This window comes from Camelina sativa, chromosome 19 (assembly GCF_000633955.1).
Source record: "Camelina sativa cultivar DH55 chromosome 19, Cs, whole genome shotgun sequence".
In the NCBI taxonomy this organism is placed as follows: Eukaryota; Viridiplantae; Streptophyta; class Magnoliopsida; order Brassicales; family Brassicaceae; genus Camelina; species Camelina sativa.
Genome location: NC_025703.1, coordinates 21759702 through 21776500, shown reverse-complemented (window position 1 = coordinate 21776500; position 16799 = coordinate 21759702). Strand labels below are relative to the sequence as shown.

At 36.0% G+C, this 16799-nt stretch overlaps 2 protein-coding genes across 3 annotated transcripts; one reads left to right on the top strand and one right to left on the bottom strand.

Moving 5' to 3' along the window:
* Nucleotides 754–1686, top strand: LOC104766894. The gene has a single exon (XM_010490872.2). It carries the CDS (start codon nucleotides 754–756, stop codon nucleotides 1594–1596), a length of 843 nt encoding a protein of 280 aa, XP_010489174.2. The 3' UTR covers nucleotides 1597–1686.
* LOC104766893 (nodulation protein H-like) lies at nucleotides 5016–8073 on the bottom strand. 2 transcript variants are annotated; one of them, XR_764139.2, is made up of 7 exons: nucleotides 7546–8073; nucleotides 6970–7205; nucleotides 6606–6864; nucleotides 5856–6035; nucleotides 5610–5765; nucleotides 5247–5514; nucleotides 5016–5149 (listed from the first exon to the last, which is right to left on the bottom strand). XR_764139.2 is itself a non-coding variant. In XM_010490871.2 (6 exons), exons 1-6 carry the CDS (start codon nucleotides 7573–7575, stop codon nucleotides 5341–5343), a joined length of 1035 nt encoding a protein of 344 aa, XP_010489173.1. In that variant the 5' UTR covers nucleotides 7576–8073; the 3' UTR covers nucleotides 5016–5340. The 2 variants fall into 2 exon arrangements, 1 of the variants encoding a protein (XP_010489173.1); XM_010490871.2 differs by having other exon boundaries at nucleotides 5016–5514.

Here is a 16799-nt window from a genome sequence, read left to right as displayed (position 1 = left end):
AGTCAATGCCTTCAAATCAAGATAATGAATTATTATCTTTTACACAGAATTTGATTTAATTTACTATTTTCCGATTTAGTTTCTTTTGGAAAAGATAAAATTTTAATTCATAAACCACGGTCATAAATCTAGTTTTATATAATAAATAAAAATCATCCACCCCTACTTGAACAACTTTTAGGTGAGTTATATAACCTATAAGATTATTTATATAGATTATTGCAAATTATGATTATTTATAAAGAGAAATTTAAAAGATAAGATTTCATTGCAAATTATGATTATTTATATAACTATAATTAGTGAATAAACTTATTGGTCTTAATAGTGATAAAGCAACATTATATAACCATGTCACCGAAAAAATTAAGATAGATGACACACTGTCGACAAATGTTCTACACATGAATATATATTTCCTAAATATAATTAAGAGAAAATATTAAAATTGGTATATTATTCATATTTTCAACAACCGAATCCAGGAATATGACAGAAAATCATTTTTTTTTAATGGCATCCATATATAACCAAAGTAAATAAATGTATTTTCAGGGAAATAAATGAATAATTGGGAATTTTTTTCTTTCTGAATATTTAATATAATAACATAAAGTATATTTTTTTCCTTTTGTATTTAAAGATTAATTTCCGTTTTTGAGGTTAATATCTTTATTTTCCAATGCTAATTTTGTGTGTATATATATATGGAGGAGCAAACGATATCACATATGCTCTATCTTTCTTTCAGAAATGTCTTCTGTTCCAAACAATTTCAATTTTCTTGGTGATGATACTAACAATCATAGTTTTTTCCCCCTCCAGATGAACCAAAATTCTAAAATGGTTAGATCGATGTTCATTAGTTCTGATCACACAAACCATGGAAATTTTTTTTCCTCATCTCCTTCTTTTACTTCTTTTCAAAATTCACATGTTTCTTCGTCATCTTTTGGATTTCAAAATTCACATGTGAAAAACCATATAATGAGTGACAATTATTTTTCTATCAGTAATCATTCTCATCTCACTCAAACCATTACAAATAGGTATACTGTTATCATTCCTACTAATACGCTTGACAATGTACAATATGGTATTGAATGTGCCAAACGTGCTATGAATTCTGAAACTAATATTTGGAATCGTACATTTTCTTCTCCAATTACTTTTGAAAGAAAGTGCGAGATTTTGAATCCAAAACCTCTTAATGTCATTTATCCGCGTCAAGATTCTGCATATTCTCAACATTTAGACATGTTTTCCTTGTCATCAAAGCACAATCATGACCAAAATATTCTCCAAGATGGTCGTTCATTGAAGAGAATACTAAAACCAATCAATCGTTTTGAGAAAACTACTGAGAAAAGTGACGGTAATAATCAAGATGATGGTCGGACACATAGTCTACCATATGAAAAGTACGGCCCATATACATGTCCTAAATGCAATGGTGTGTTTGATACTTCTCAAAAATTTGCTGCACATATGTCATCTCACTACAAAACTGAGACGACCGAAGAAAGAGAACAAAGACTTCGAGCAAAGAACAAAAGAAAGTTCTATAAACTAAACTATGGAGTTCATGGTAGGTAAAAGACCAAAACAAGAGAATGAAGTCAAGAAGGCCGAAGAAAAAACGACGATGAAGATTTAAAACATCTTGTGATCATAGAAGAAGAACTTGTTTAGGATTTTATTTTCTTAAGTATTTCTTTCAACATATTGTATTCAGAAAATGCATGTCTTTCTCATTCTAGTAGTATTTTATTATATATTTGTTGTTATAATTTTCAACCCAAAGTACCAAATGAACCAAGGGTGTATTCAACTTGATATTTAAGTGATTTGTGTAAAATCTACAAATATTTTAAGTGATTTGTGTAAAATTTACAAATCAAATGTTATTCAATCATGAATTTAAAAAATTCCAATAAAATTTACTGTTATTGAACTGATGATTTAAAAATCTACTTTAAAACCCACAGTTATTTAAAACAGTTTGTGGATTTGGATTTTATTAAGCTTTAGAGATTCTGGAAGATTTTAGACGATTTGTGTAGTCAAAAATACAGAAATCCAAATCTCATGGTTTTAGGTGGGATTTGAAAGAATTTTACCATAAATCATATCAACTTCCCTAAAATCTATCAAAATTCCAAATTTTGCTAAATCCCATAAAATCCTCCAAAATCATGGTTTCAATACATCCCCCAAATCTTCTTATTTGTTATTATTATTTATCTTCTTATTTTTCAATCAAACCAAATCGACTTCTCAAATCTATACTATGAAAGATGGCCAACTATCTTCATTTAGGTGACATGTCAGCAGTGGAGAGATTGTCATAGTTTATCCTCATTAAAAGCAAACAAAACTAAAATTAAAAGAATATGAAACATCTTTCATGTCTTTTATCTATATTAACATTTTCAGAGCAATTTTTTGAAAAAAACCTTGGAGTCCTAAACTATTTACAATCCTATGCCATTTGCATTTATTATTTTTCACATATTTAGCAACAAAAAAATCGAGTCAATCGTTTCTTTTATCAGAACCCTATAAATCAGTTTGAAATCAATTTTGTATACGCGTCATTATTACTCACCACATTAAATTCCGAAATTAATTTTCCCCCTAAATCTCTATATGCAAAACCAAAAAAAGAAACAAATTAGAGTCTCAGAAATTATCGAATAAGGCAAAGGTTGTATATTCCTAATAATCAAAAAATTTGCGGATATTTAATCCCTAATTAGTAGCATTAACCGTTAAATCTATTGCGTGCAAATGTTGAAATGTTCAACCTAATGTAGAGCCTATAAATTACTTGGCCCCTAATCGCAAGTTAGCATCACTAACAATATCAAACATACGGCTTAATTAAGTGTTTTGTCAAACACCCTTTCTCTTCACAATTAGCATGTTATATATTGTTTTGCTTATCATATCAATAAAATTAAGTTTTCAGTTTTTACTCATGACTAACCACCGTCTGTATCCTCATGTCTATATTTTTCGTTCACTAATAGGCATTATATGCTAATTTTTTTGTTGATATATTAGATACATATAATTCAATATGACCCACTTATAAACAACTTTTGATAGACTTTTTAAATTTCTCTTTTATTATCATTTTTATATTATTAACTAAATTTTTACAGCATGTTACTGTTTAAAACATGTTATCTGAAAGGGGAAAGGGAAAGACATTTATAATACATACATGTCGATACTAATCAAGGTATATGAGATTCTTATGCATTTTTTTTTCTTTCAAAAGACAACAAAATAACTAAGGTCACCAAGAGAAAAACTAACACTTATCTTTTTGACAGTAACATTATCCTTTCTAAAATAATATTTTCTCTATTTCACTTGGTTTATCATTTTTAATATATTTTAACATCATTTAAAAAATTTCAAAGTATGATTATTGATAAAATTAAAATTACTAAAAACTTAAAATATTATGTATATGTGAACTTCTATATGTTATAAAACGGGGTTATATTGCAGAATGCATTATAAGGTTAGACGGTTTGCATTAACATTAGTATAAATTTAAAAAATAGCATTAGTCCCACGCTTGAACACGGGTTAAATCTTCATCTTATTGTTTTGTTAACACTATCAATTTTAGAATATTAGACATATCTAATTAAGTTGATTTATTATGATTATGTAAAAACAAATTGTACCATGAGTGAAATTCTAGAATTGATAATCAAAATAAAATTTTACAATCTTAAACACTAAACAAAACAAACAGTATTAACAAAAAAAACAAACGTAACTTAAAATATAAAACTTTTAGCTATAAAAAAATTATCCCGCGGTGTACCGAGGGTTAAAATTTAGTTCTTTTTTTATAAGACAAACAGTTTTAATATTTACGCAAGAAATTTAGAGAGATTTAACACATGTCCCAAGAAAATAGATGCATCACCAAAAGATAAAAAGGCATCGGGAGTGAATCAAAGCGTCACTTCTTCCTCTTGGCGTTAACCATGAATGTATGGACATATGGTTTAGGCGTTACAATTTTGTAAATAGTTTGAAGAGTTGCAGCAGTGATAGAGATATTGGTTAATATTGTAGAGAACTTCGTGCAAGTTTGTCCTCACAGAAATAAACTTTTATATATAAAGAAGATTGGAGTTTTGTTCACTATCAAATGAAAGATAGTTGAAGAAAACCGTAGAATGTTGGTTTAGAAAAATACAAAGACAAAGAGGAAGATAGTTGAATATATTCATGACTGTTAGTTTTCATATTTTAATATTTAGAAGTTGTCAAAAAGAAAACTGAATGAAATTCTTATTAAAAACCAAATTCTAGAGTTATATTCAAGAAATTGAAGAGCTGACATGAAAGGAAGATGTCTATCTTAATTATATCTATTAAAGAGTTAGTCAAGCTGCAATTCTTGATAAAAGAAAATGTTAGTGTTTCATAATATTTAATTGAAAAGCTTAAGTATGCATATATATAAATATTTAAGCTTTTTTTTTTAATGAATGTAAAAGTTATTCAACCAAAAAAACTATTTGTTACAAAATATGCATCCTTAGATCAAGGTTTCATTTAAAATATATTTTTTTTAAAGTTTTAGACAAGAATTATAAAATGTTTAAATCTTTCAAAACAAATTTGTTCATGCATGTATCTAATAATTCAATTACAAAAACAATCAATCCCAAATTATATTTTTCAAAATTTCTACAATTAAAAAAAAAAAAAAGAAAAACTCTATATAAAATAACAAATTAGTAGCAAAATTGTTTAAAAAAACGGTAAGGTATAAACTATAGCGCAAATATTCATCTTGTGTCAGTTTAAAGAGAAATGGTCAATAATAATACATACTCTTCTCATTAAAGATGACACAAAAGGACTCTCGGCGTATTAGAGCGTCCCTTTGTGTCTCCATCAATTCAGTCTACAAAACCAACTGAACAATTTTTTTTTTTTTTTTGGTGCAACGAACAATATATATAACCCATCACATATAAACAAATGTGATAAACAATTTTCATAGTTAATTAATCAAACTGGCAAATCTTTGTTTTTTCTTCTAATCATTAGAAGCAAATAAGAGGATGAACCAGAACGTGTTCCCGATTACAATAGAACTCTTAGTTCCCTGATAAAGAATGAATCGAATTAAAAACTAACTTGAGTAAATCTTGGAAGAAACCGAGATAACTAAAAAAAATATATATAAGAGTACTTGCAAAAACCTGTTCGTGGCACTACCAAAACTTTCCTACAAAGTTGGTCTGACCTTTCTGCGAGAGAGAGGTTTATGTACATCACTCTCTCCTAAGAGTTAATTCACCTGCGGTAATCTTCTAGTAGATAGTTTTCAAAACCGGTTCCTTTCAGTGTCGTTTGAACCTCTTCCCAGTTTTGTACGTGCTGTGACAACGGACCATGATGAATCTTTACTTGCCTACTCTTTAAATTGAGTTTTGGCACCTTTAGAAACTCTTGGACATCGTCTAGTTTCTGCAAAAGGGAAAAAAAAAACATAGGGCTTAATAAGAACAATATGTGTAGTGAAACCATTTAAGGAACCTTGAAAAAACACAAAATGTTCTCACGGTGCGGTTCTTGACAACATCTTCGTAGTAGAGGAAGATATGGCGAGTGGTGTTAAAGTAAGCAAGTGCTTTTGAAGTCATCTCTTGAACCTGCTTCAGATCAGGTACCAAAAGACTCGTGTTGATTAATGGCTTGTATCGCGCCAATATCTCAGCCTGAAACCCCATTTGTTCAAACGTTTAGTTTCACAGAGACAAATGTGCAGACACATGCAAATAAAAAGAAGAAGAGAAAGAGAGGGAAACCTCTTTAGGGGAGTGGACGTGGGACTTGTGTGTACCATTTAATAGCTTAGCATCTCTATCGTAAGAGTTTGCAAGAACTGAAATCATCCGGCGTAAGACGTTTCTTCTAAAGAGGAAAATAGCAGATACGCCTCGGGTTTTGAAGTATTCTACTATCTCTTCATGGTGTTTCATTAGACCCTGCATAATTTTCATCCCCAACAACCAATCACATTATAATGTAAACAAGATGAAATATGAAGAATCATGTGAACTAAAATGTATAAAGAATCCACCAACAAACCAAAATATGAGAAACAACAAGGTAAGCAAACACATTAAAACTATTGGAACCTCAATTCTGCTCTTACCAAGATCAGAACCATCATAATACAATCAAACACATATGTCAAGGGCGAATAGTACAACAAGAACTCAATAAAAACCAGAATCGTATAATTCTTTATGACAGATCAGTATCAGTGGTTACAATCCCAAAACAGTTCTTCCCTAAAGCAGAAAAGTCTATTTTATCGATCAAATGCAAAAAGATTGCAGCTCTGATCTAAAACCTATAGCTTAGTCCTATCTTAAAATTATATATTCTGAACACTATCCAAGTGACAGCATCAGTGACCATCGCATAGTGTAGAATCTGTTCTAACTACATAAATCACAAATTGATAAGCGCAGCATCTAAGCTATTTTTAACAGTAAGTAACCATTCAGTATAAAGAGACTAGCAGGAATTTTTAACATTTAGATCCTTACCTGATTAAGCATCCACTTCAAACCAACGGCAGAGGTGCATTCGTTCTTAGAAGCACTACTCAACCAATCTAAATTATATACTTTGTCCAACGTCTCAAAAATGGTCGACACATTAGCTCTCCTATCTTTAACCGAAAAGATCTCTCCGTTCGAGCTTATGTTAGTATGATTGTTAAGTAAAGTCTCAAACCAGCCGCTACCAGATCTCTGCATCGAGAGAATTGCGAAATACCTAACAGGATTGCAGGCACATTCCTCCCTAACAAAATCCCCCAACCCACAATACAAACACAAATCAACAACACAAGCATTTAAAAACTCAAGAACCAAACTGAAAAAAATAAACAAACCACACTCTCATTACCTGCTATAAGTCTTAGGTTTAGGGTAATGAACATAAGGTATGTCCCAAGGTTCGATATTAGGCTCAGGACACTGCCTCTCAAACACTTCAACATTCATGAACCCAGCACTAGGGACAACACCAATTTGCTTCAGACAAATAGAGCAAATGTAAACAGCACAGACCATTACAAACACGAGAACAACCATCCTTAACACAAGTGGTGATTTTTTAGGAAGCTTGAAGACAAAACTATCCTGCAAAAACCAAAAAAAAAAAAAAAAAAACATTTAACATTAAAGTCCTCATGTTAAGTGGCTTGTTTTGCTTAATTTAGAAACAAAAAAAAAAACTTAACTCAAGGGTCAAATAACAACAACATGGGTATCATTAAATTATCCTGAAAGAAAACTAAAAAATTTCAAATTCACGCAAGACCCCAGATATGTAGAAAGTGTCAATTTTTACAGAACAGTTCATACCAAACCAAAAGAAAAAATCAAGGCTTTATTCAATTTGATTACTCAAAACAAGAAACCCTAATCAGATTAAGCATAAACAAAGGAAAAGCTTAAAGACCCAGAAAAAAAAAGGTACCTTTGGGATGAGAGAGTGTTCGTCGCCCATGGCTGCTTCGGAACAGAGATAGAGAGAGAGAGAGAGAGAAGAGGAGGAGAGAGAGACAGATTTAGAAAGGAAGAGAAGAAGAAGAGAGCATTGAATTATTCAGACACCTTCCAGCTAAACAAAAAACACAATAATGAATGAATCGAAACACACAAAGTAGCTTTTTTCTCTGATCAGCCCATACAAAAGAAAGAAAATGAAAAAAAAAAGGAAAAATTTTTCCAGGAAAATTAGAAAATAGAATATAAAATACAAAATGATGAGAGATGCCCAAGAACGTTGTTGATGTTGCTTTGAATTTACGGATCTCTGTTACAAATAGTTAAGATTACTTCTTGGGAAATTAGATGTTTGCACTTACACAGGAGAAAAGAGAAAGAAAAAAAAAAAAAAAAACTTTTTGGGAATTGAAGCGCAAAGTTCGAGACGAAGCTCTCCTTGAGTTCTGAAACGGCGTCGTTTTGGATGATTCCGACATGCACACTATGGCCTCTTCTTTTTTTTTTTTTAATATAACTTTTTAAAAATCTCTTTATATGAAAAAAATTGGGGTTTCAATAAAGAAGCATCAGGTGGATAAAGAGTTACTGTATTAGTAGTATTAAATTAACGTGTGACCCATTCCATATTTTTAGGTTTGACTTATGCTTTTCTTTTTTAGTTATTGGATTCTTCGGATTTTTGGGGTTTTAAGTTTTGACTTAATCTAGATAGTTAGCTTTTTTGTTTTCATCTCCGTTTAGTAGTTTTTCACTTTTTTTTCTTGAGTCTTGTTAATCGCGAAATGAAATCCGACAACCGACACATTGGAAAGTTGAGTAGAGAGAGACCAAACCAAACAACATAATTAATGTTGGTTTAGATACATGTGAAGATTTTTAGAGGATCATAATCTAGAACAAATAAAGATTTGGATATATAAGAATATAAAACAACAACTGTATTGACACTCTACGAAATGGAACACCATAGATAAAATACTTAACTTTGACCGACAGATCCATTAAGAAAATATGTATGTGGTAGTGCGCTTTCTGGCGACTGCAAGATTTACGAATAGCCCGTGTAAGAGATCTTGAAAGATTTTTCACTTTGAATGTACCCAAAAAAAAAACGAAATGATAACTAAAGGATGATGTGCGAAAGTGAAACACCAAATTTGCCACAAAGGTAAATGACACAAATGTAATCATAGTAGATTCTTGGAGTTTTCCAAAGGGAATCAAGATCTTATAAGAGAGAAGATAGATAATTTAGCCTAACCACTTAGAGGCGACATTTACCACCAATCATTTGTATTTTGCTTATGTTGAAGCCTTGAAGGATCATGAGTATCGTGATATTCGTGGACAAACAAGATAGGGTTTGGTTGATTTTTTATTTTTTTTTAAAATTGTAATATAGCAATTGCATAATAGAGCCTACTATATAACAAACTCAGATCAAGTTTGAGTTGTTTACTAAAACTTAACATATATTCTAACAACCAGCGAAAAGTATGATAATGTTGTTTATAGAAAACGGCATATTCCTCCACGAACTTATTTAATTTATCGTATTCACACCTAAAACTTTAAGTCCTGTCTAGAACTACATCAACTTAACTAAAATTTGAATTTTCTACACGAACTATCCAAATCCGGTCAAAACCAACAAATCGACAAACGATGTTATTATTCCGTTAACATATGCTGACTAGGATGCCGTGTTTGGAGTTTAAGATGCCACGTAACATCATAAAACGACGTCGTCTCAACTAATTAAAAAAAATGAACAAGTATGATGATTCGAACACCCAACCTCTAATCTACAAAATCATCACTGAACCAACCGAGGCAATGTAACTTTTTCTGTAATTCAATTCAGAGATAGATAATTTATATGTTCCTTGCAATCGATGAAAATAACAAAACCTAATAAAAATAATTTCTCCTTTCTTTCTCTTCTCCCCTCTATACGACGAGCCTCCATCAATTGCAATACCCAAAAATAGGTCGAAATCATATAAATCTATTAGTTGCAAAATCTTTTTCCTCCTTAAACCAGCTTCTACAAGACTCTGAATCTGCCTGTGAAGTTCTAAGAAATCGATCCAAAAGAGAAGTTATTGATTCAGATCAAATCGTAAAAAAGGAAAATTTTTAAAGGCGATAGATTAAAGCTGGAACAAGGATTCATAAGGATTCATTATGAGAGCCATCTAAGTACAAAGAAAATTGCAGAGAAGATCGGAGAAGGGAAAGTACAGAGAGAAAGTAGAAGGTGTTTTTTGTATGTTTTTATTTTATTTATATATATATATATATTGTCTCGTAACTCACTGTTATCAGAAGTTTACTTGGCTCAGTTGGTTCTGAGTTTAAATACGTGACGATGGTATTATGGGTTCAAATCCAGGTTTGGTATATTTGTCTTTTTTTTTAAATAGCTGAAACGACGTCGTTTCATGGTATTATGTGACATCTTAAACTGCAAATACGACATCTTAGTCAGCATATGTTAACAGAATAATAACACTATTTGTTGATTTGTTGGTTTTCACCGGATTTAGATAGTTCGTGTAAATAGTTCAAATTTTAGTTAAAGTTATGTAGTTATAGGCATGACTCAAAGTTTTGGGTATGAATACGATAAAGTAAATAAGTTTTTGGGGGAATAGGCGGTTTTATAAAGTACAACAAAAGAAAATCATTGGACCTTTTATCAAAGATTTATAAAGATTTAATTTATGGACCGTCTACAATTAAAAATAAATAAACATAAAACTAAACATGATATATCGATCACTCAAACTTTTTGAAAACGTCATGGCGGGCCTTTGTATTTGTGTGTGTCCAAGATTTGATGATCAATCATAAGTGTAAAAATGGCAAAAAAAATTATGTATATTTAACATAATAGGCTTTGCAATAAAGTTTGTAAAAAAAGAGATTGTTTCTAATACAGTAAGAAGATACATTGAAAATGAAACTAGACAAATTAATCTGAGACATTGACGAAAAAAAAAAAAAATTTTCTTTTTTTTTTGTTTGTTCAAAAAGTGGGTTTCAGATTAAAATTAAACCGGGTTCGATACAACTTGGTTTAGAGCAAGCTTTGCTATCGCATCAGTTTCTCTATTACAAGATCGGGGGATAAAAGAGAAACAGACTTTCTGAAAATTTAACGATAGAGTGAGGATGTCGTACTGCATCCCATGGATTTCCTTGATTGGAGATCCCGAATTGATGGCTTCTATTACTTGTTTAGAATCAGAAGCGATATAGAGGTTTTCCAGCCCTAGATCTGCGGCCGCCTGGATAGCGTGGAAGATTGCCAAGGCTTCTGCTACGAGAGGGGATCAAACATTCTTAGCGTGTGTAGATCCTCTTATGATGGGTCGGTGGTCTGTTGCATTGAAGATCCAGCCCAATCCTGCATCTTTTGTTCCGACGTTCCAGGCGGCGTCGGTGTTACATGTAGTCACTCTCGGGTCAGCTCTGTGACTTGGGGTTAGCGTTGTCCTGTTCTGTGGTATCGGGGGGATTGATTGTGCTTGGTGCCATTCACGAGCCGCATCTATAGCTTGGGTTACTACTTCGGTCGGAGTTAGGCGTTTCCCATTGAAGATCAAGTTGTTTCTAGCAAGCCAGATCGACCATACAATCCAAGGGGTAAGGGGTCCTTGACTGATTCCACAGGGGGCAGACAGACGAGGTTTTTAGAGAGCTTAATCAGGACTCGAAATGAGAATATATATCGTGCATCGGGAGAGTTCCTAAAAGGGGCTGACTTCCATACCTGCTTTACAAAAGGGCAGTTGACAAAGAGATGAAGACAGGTATCCTCTTCCCCACAAAAGGGGCATTGGGCAGTGGGGTTGATGTTTCGGTGTTTTAAGTTTGTGCCCAAGGGTGCTCCACTCATTGCTTTCCATATGAAGAATTTTGTTTTAGGGGATGTTTTCAGGTCCCAGATTTTGCTTTTCCACTTAAAACCTTCATTTGTTGGTGATTGCAGGTGTGGTTCTGATAATGTTGCTCCTCGAGTGTGGTAGCCTGATTTGACCGAATAGTCACCTGTTTTTGTTGGGAGCCAAGCGAGGGAGTCTGGAGCACCAAACTTGCTTGGTTTGAGATTTAGAATTTCAGATTCATACATTGGTAGTAATTGGCGTATTTGAGCAATATCCCATTCACCAGATAGGAGAAGAAGATTGGAAACCAAGAGGTTCTGAGTTGCCTCTGTCGGTGGTCCCATTGGGATGGTTGGGGACTCGAGGGATAGCCACGGTTCATACCACAGGGAGGTTTGGCTCCCAGCGCCTATCACTTTGCCTAGGTGGGATTTGAGAAGGTCTCTCCCAATACAGAGTCTCTCCATCCATGGGAGGTGTTAGCTGGTGGGTGACATTCTAGGAACGAGGTGCTGTGACAGTATTTGCCCAGTAAGATTCGCGCTAACAGGGATGTCGGTTTATTCAATAATCGCCAGCTTATTTTTGCCAAGAGTGCGTCATTGAAGCATTGGATGTCTCGGAAGCCTAGTCCCCCTTCCTCCTTTGATTTTGTCAGGTTCTTCCACGAAACCCAGCACATACTCTTTTTGTCAGAGCTCCTGTCCCACCAGAATCTTGTTAACACCGATTGAATCCGTTTGCAGAGGGAGTTTGGTAGCTTGAAGCATGACATGGTGTATGTTGGCATTGTCGCTAGAACCGACTTCAGCATGACCAGCTTTCTAGCATACGAAAGGAACCTTGAGGACCAGCTACAAGCTTTTTGCCGGATTTTATCGACTATGCTAGTGAAGAGATCTCTCTTTTTTCTCCCAAATAATTCCGGTAGTCCCAGGTATTTTCCCAAACCTCCCTCTTTCTGTATACCAAGATGGTTTTTGACTCTTGTTTTGATTGCAGCATCTGTTTTTGCAGAGAAAGTGATTGCTGACTTCTGTGGGTTGATCAGCTGACCCGATGCTAGTTCATACTGGTGCAGGATGTGAAGGAGGGTGGAACATTCATCTGCGTCCGATTTACAAAAGAACATGGTATCGTCAGCGAACAGCAGGTGATTTACTCTAGGACTTTCCTTTCCTACTTTGATTCCTGTTAGCTTGCCTTCAACTGGGTCTTTGAGACATAATCTTGATAATACCTCACTACAGAGGATGAAAATGAAAGGTGAGATGGGATCGCCTTGTCTAATACAGCGTTTTGGAGTTACCAATCCTCTAGCAGATCCATTTAGAAGGTAAGAATAGGATACAGTCTTGATGCATTGCATTATCCAGTTGGTCCACTTGTGGTGAAAACCCATTCTTTCCATCACTAGTCTAATAAAACCCCATTCCACATGGTCGTAGGCCTTTGTCATATCAGTTTTAACAGCCATAAAGACTTTCTTTTTTGCTTTTGAGTTATGCAAGTAGTGGAGGACTTCGTGTGTGATGAGCACATTGTCAAATATTGCACGTTGTGGCACAAATGTCGATTGGTTCTCAGAGATCAGAGTCGGGAGAATCGGCTGTAGTCTCATAGTAAGTATCTTTGCTATGATCTTGTAATAAACCGAACATAAGGCGATTGGTCTATAGACTTTCATGGTTTTGGGGCTTTGAATCTTTGGTATGAGTCTAACATGGGTCTCATTGATCTTTGGTGGCAAGGTTCCAGTGGTAAAGAAGGCTTGGATCTCCCGCGTTATCTGACCCTCCACTGTGTTCCAGTTATACTGGAAGAAGCTTGCGGAGAAACCATCTGGCCCTGGGGATTTGTCTGGGTGAATGGAGAAGCCTACTTTCTTGATCTCTGACTTTGAGGGTAGTGCAATAAGTTGTTCATTGGTTTCATCTGAGATGCAAGGTTGTAGAGCTTCTGAGATAACGGACCAACTATCGCCAGCTGCAGAGGTGAACAGAGTTTGGTAGTACTCAGTGATAACTCTTAGGATTTGGGGTTCTTCGTAATGAGCCTGCCCCACATCATCCTCTAGAACAATGAATTTGTTTATAGTTCTTCTCCCCTTTGTGATGGCATGGAAATAGCATGTATTTCGTTCTCCTAAGGTGAGCCAGAGCTGGCGGCTGTGCTGTTTCCAGAATTCTTCTTCCTCGCCGTAGGCTTTTGCCATATCCTCCGTTAATTTGGCAATATCAGTTGGATTTGTGAGAGCCTCAGACATAGCTGAGTCCAGCTTCTCCTTGCATTCATTTATTCTTTTTTGGCTATTGATGTGCTTTTCTTTTGACCATTTGATTACGGCTCTTCTGACTCTGTTTATCTTAAGGTCTACCTCCTCAATGATTGCAGGGTTCCAGTTTTCCTCTATCAGCCTGTAGACTTCTTCGTTTGACTTCAGTCTTCTATCATACCGGAATAAACCCTTACCTTTCTTCCTTTTAAGATCAAAGTAAGTTATGAGGGGCATGTGGTCCGAACCTTCGAACCGTAAGTATTCACTTCTCCCAGATGGGTAGGAGGTTGCCCACTCACTGTTTGACATAGCCCGATCCAGTCGACAGAAGACCATATGCTCCTGTCGTTTACCCCTCCACGACAAGAAGTTGCCTGAGTGACGAAGGTCGAAGAGATCACATTCTGACATGAAGGTTCTGAGGTCGATGAAGGATCCTTCAGGGCGTTCTGGTCCACCAGATTTCTCTGATGAGTCTATGATGTCATTAAAATCTCCTGTTAGGATCCATGCTTCTGATCTGGTTTTTCCAACAAGTGAGATTTGATCCCATATGCCTTTTCGCTTTGTATTGTCAGGATCCCCATAGATGAAGGTTGCGAAGAACGTTTTCCCTTCTGCTTTCACCTAAGTATCGATGAAGTTTTGGCATTCAGATACGATTTGGATCTCAATGTGTTCCTTCCAGAGCAATGCTAAGCCTCCACCACTTGGACTATGGAGAAACAAGCTTCATCTTTGTGAATCCTAGGGGTTGTGTGGTTGTTAGTACGACATCATCGGGGTTTTTTGTTTCCATGAGAAACATTATATATGGAGATAATTGTCGTTTAATCTCCTTTAGTCGCCGGACTGTTGTGGGGTTCCCCAACCCTCAACAGTTCCAGCTTGCAATCTTTAAGGAAGAGGAGGTGGGGCTTTGTGAAAACACCGGTTGTTCTTCACTATGGTCGGTATGATATATGCTAGAGGAGGGTCTCGAGTGGAGGAAGGTCCAGCTCCATTTTCATCACTTCTGGCATTCCTAACCTGATCATGATTATTTGATGGGGAGTTGGTGTCCCTCATGTAGTTTGATTTGCCAGAGGTATGTCGTCTCTTTGGATAATTATAACTTAAGGTTTTGTTCCTCTTACTCGACTTTGCTCCTCGTAGGTTTAGAGGGCTTCTGTTAACAGATTTGTTCAGTGGAGGACTTCCTTTTTTCTTTCTTGGTGCTGTAGGTTGGTCCAGGATATCAGCAGGGTGAATGGGAAGATCAGGAGACAAAGTTGGAGACACCAGGTTCTCATTTGATTGTGGCAGGGGGGTATGATTTGCTTGGGAGACTGCCGCAATGATACCAGCCGCTGTTTCTGTCATCATTCCTCGATTCTCTCCTTGGATGACTCTCTGTTTCCTTGCCAGGCTTTCAGTTGGATCCGCACAGGTTGTGTATTGTATTGTGACTTCCCGAAGTTCTCCTATGACTTCATTTGTTGAAGGTATAACAATGGGAGCAGTAATAGGTGGTTCAGATGTTGGGAGTCACTCAAGAGGTGGTCTCCTGCTTCTAGGAGTTTTAGAGGATTCCGACCAGTTTAGTTCTCTTGGGGTTGACTTCTCTCTCCACTGGAAGTTTGGGGACTGGGTGCCGTGAGATGACCGATGTCCTTGAGTTGAAATTCCTCTGCTTTGGTGTTCTCTTGGCCTCGGAGGGGTCCTCCTCTGGCTGTATGATCTCGAGTCATAGGACCTCGGGTGGTAACTTCTGTTTTCGATAGGCAGCCTATCTTCATATTTCCTTTTACTTCCTGAGAGGTAGTTTTGGGAGGCATGAGCTCTGTTTTGGACCGAGGGGTTGCGGTCTACTCTCTCTCTGTAAGATCTGAGACTATGGCTCTCTGTAGGGTGACCAATGGATTTAGGCTGAGAGGGAGCACGAAAGTTATCTTCCGGCGTGTAGTAGTTCCTATGTATCACCGCTGAAGGGTGTGAGGGGATTGTTTGGGATGCAGGGATATCTCCCTCTTTTCGCTGTACTCCCGGGCATGCTTTTTCCTCATGGGTAAGCCTTTGACAATGGTGACAGTGATTTTTTAGATTCTTGTAATCCACGTAGACATGAGCTTCACTCCCATTTGCAAATTCTACCACCGTCTCCTTTATTAGTGGTTGCAGCCCATTAATGAGGACTTTGACTTTAGCGCTAGCATTTGTTATTTCTACCTCCATAACCTCTCCTAGCTCGTCTTTGATGGCTTGTAGCATCTCTTTTTGCCAGTAGTGTTTAGGTAGACCTTGTACTTCGATCCAAAAGGGAATCATAGATGGGAAGGTTTCAGAGATCACCGGTTCCTATTTTTGAAGGATGACCATCCATTGGTCAAAGTAGTATGGTCTGTTCTCGAGAACTTTCTGCAGGTCTTCCTCGTGTTCGAATTTGAACTGGAAACAGCCTCTACCAAGGTCGGCGCCTGTAGCTTTACCTCTGAGGGTCCATCTATTGGCGAGGAAGGGAAACATGGCATACAACCTCTGGACTGAGGGGTTTGTCAGTCTTCCCATAAGGGTGAGAGAGTTTTCTTCGATCAGTGTTGATGTATCTAGTTCCGGGGCTCGGATAAGTTTGCGGCGAGGGGGAGAGTATCCTCTTTCCAATCCTTTACCCTTCTGAAAGGCTGAGTATCGGTTTGTCATTTTATGGTTGTAGGTTGGAGAAGCTTTAGGGGTAAATCGTACAAGTTTAACAACGGGCGTGAGCTGAGTTTAAGAACAAGTAGATGAAGAAGAAGTTACCAGAGAGGTCCATGTTGGCTGTTGGGGATGGTTGAGCACCGACGAGCAGAAGAATTGAACTTCGATGGAGGGTTGGATGGCTGGTAGCTTTGACGGAACCAAGCATTGACCAGTGGGTATTACTTCTTTTAGTAACAAGAGGTTGGTGAGATCCGGTTAATAGTACGCTTCATGCTGCTTTGGTTGACCTCAGGGCTCGTGTCTGGGAGAGAAAAAGGTTTCGCCTTTTACATGTGATAAAAATAAAAATAAAAAAAAAAAAAAAAAAAAAAA

Bases quoted from the DNA above. Each gene is read 5' to 3' on its own strand.
- LOC104766893 (XM_010490871.2), bottom strand. From the start codon at position 7,575: ATGGGCGACGAACACTCTCTCATCCCAAAG. The intron at 6,865-6,969 runs GTAATGAGAGTG...GGATTTTGTTAG, and splicing joins AAACCTAAGACTTATAGCAG to GGAGGAATGTGCCTGCAATC. The intron at 5,515-5,609 runs GTGAGAACATTT...TCCCTTTTGCAG, and splicing joins ATGTTGTCAAGAACCGCACC to AAACTAGACGATGTCCAAGA.
- LOC104766894 (XM_010490872.2), top strand. From the start codon at position 754: ATGTCTTCTGTTCCAAACAATTTCAATTTTCTTGGTGATGATACTAAC.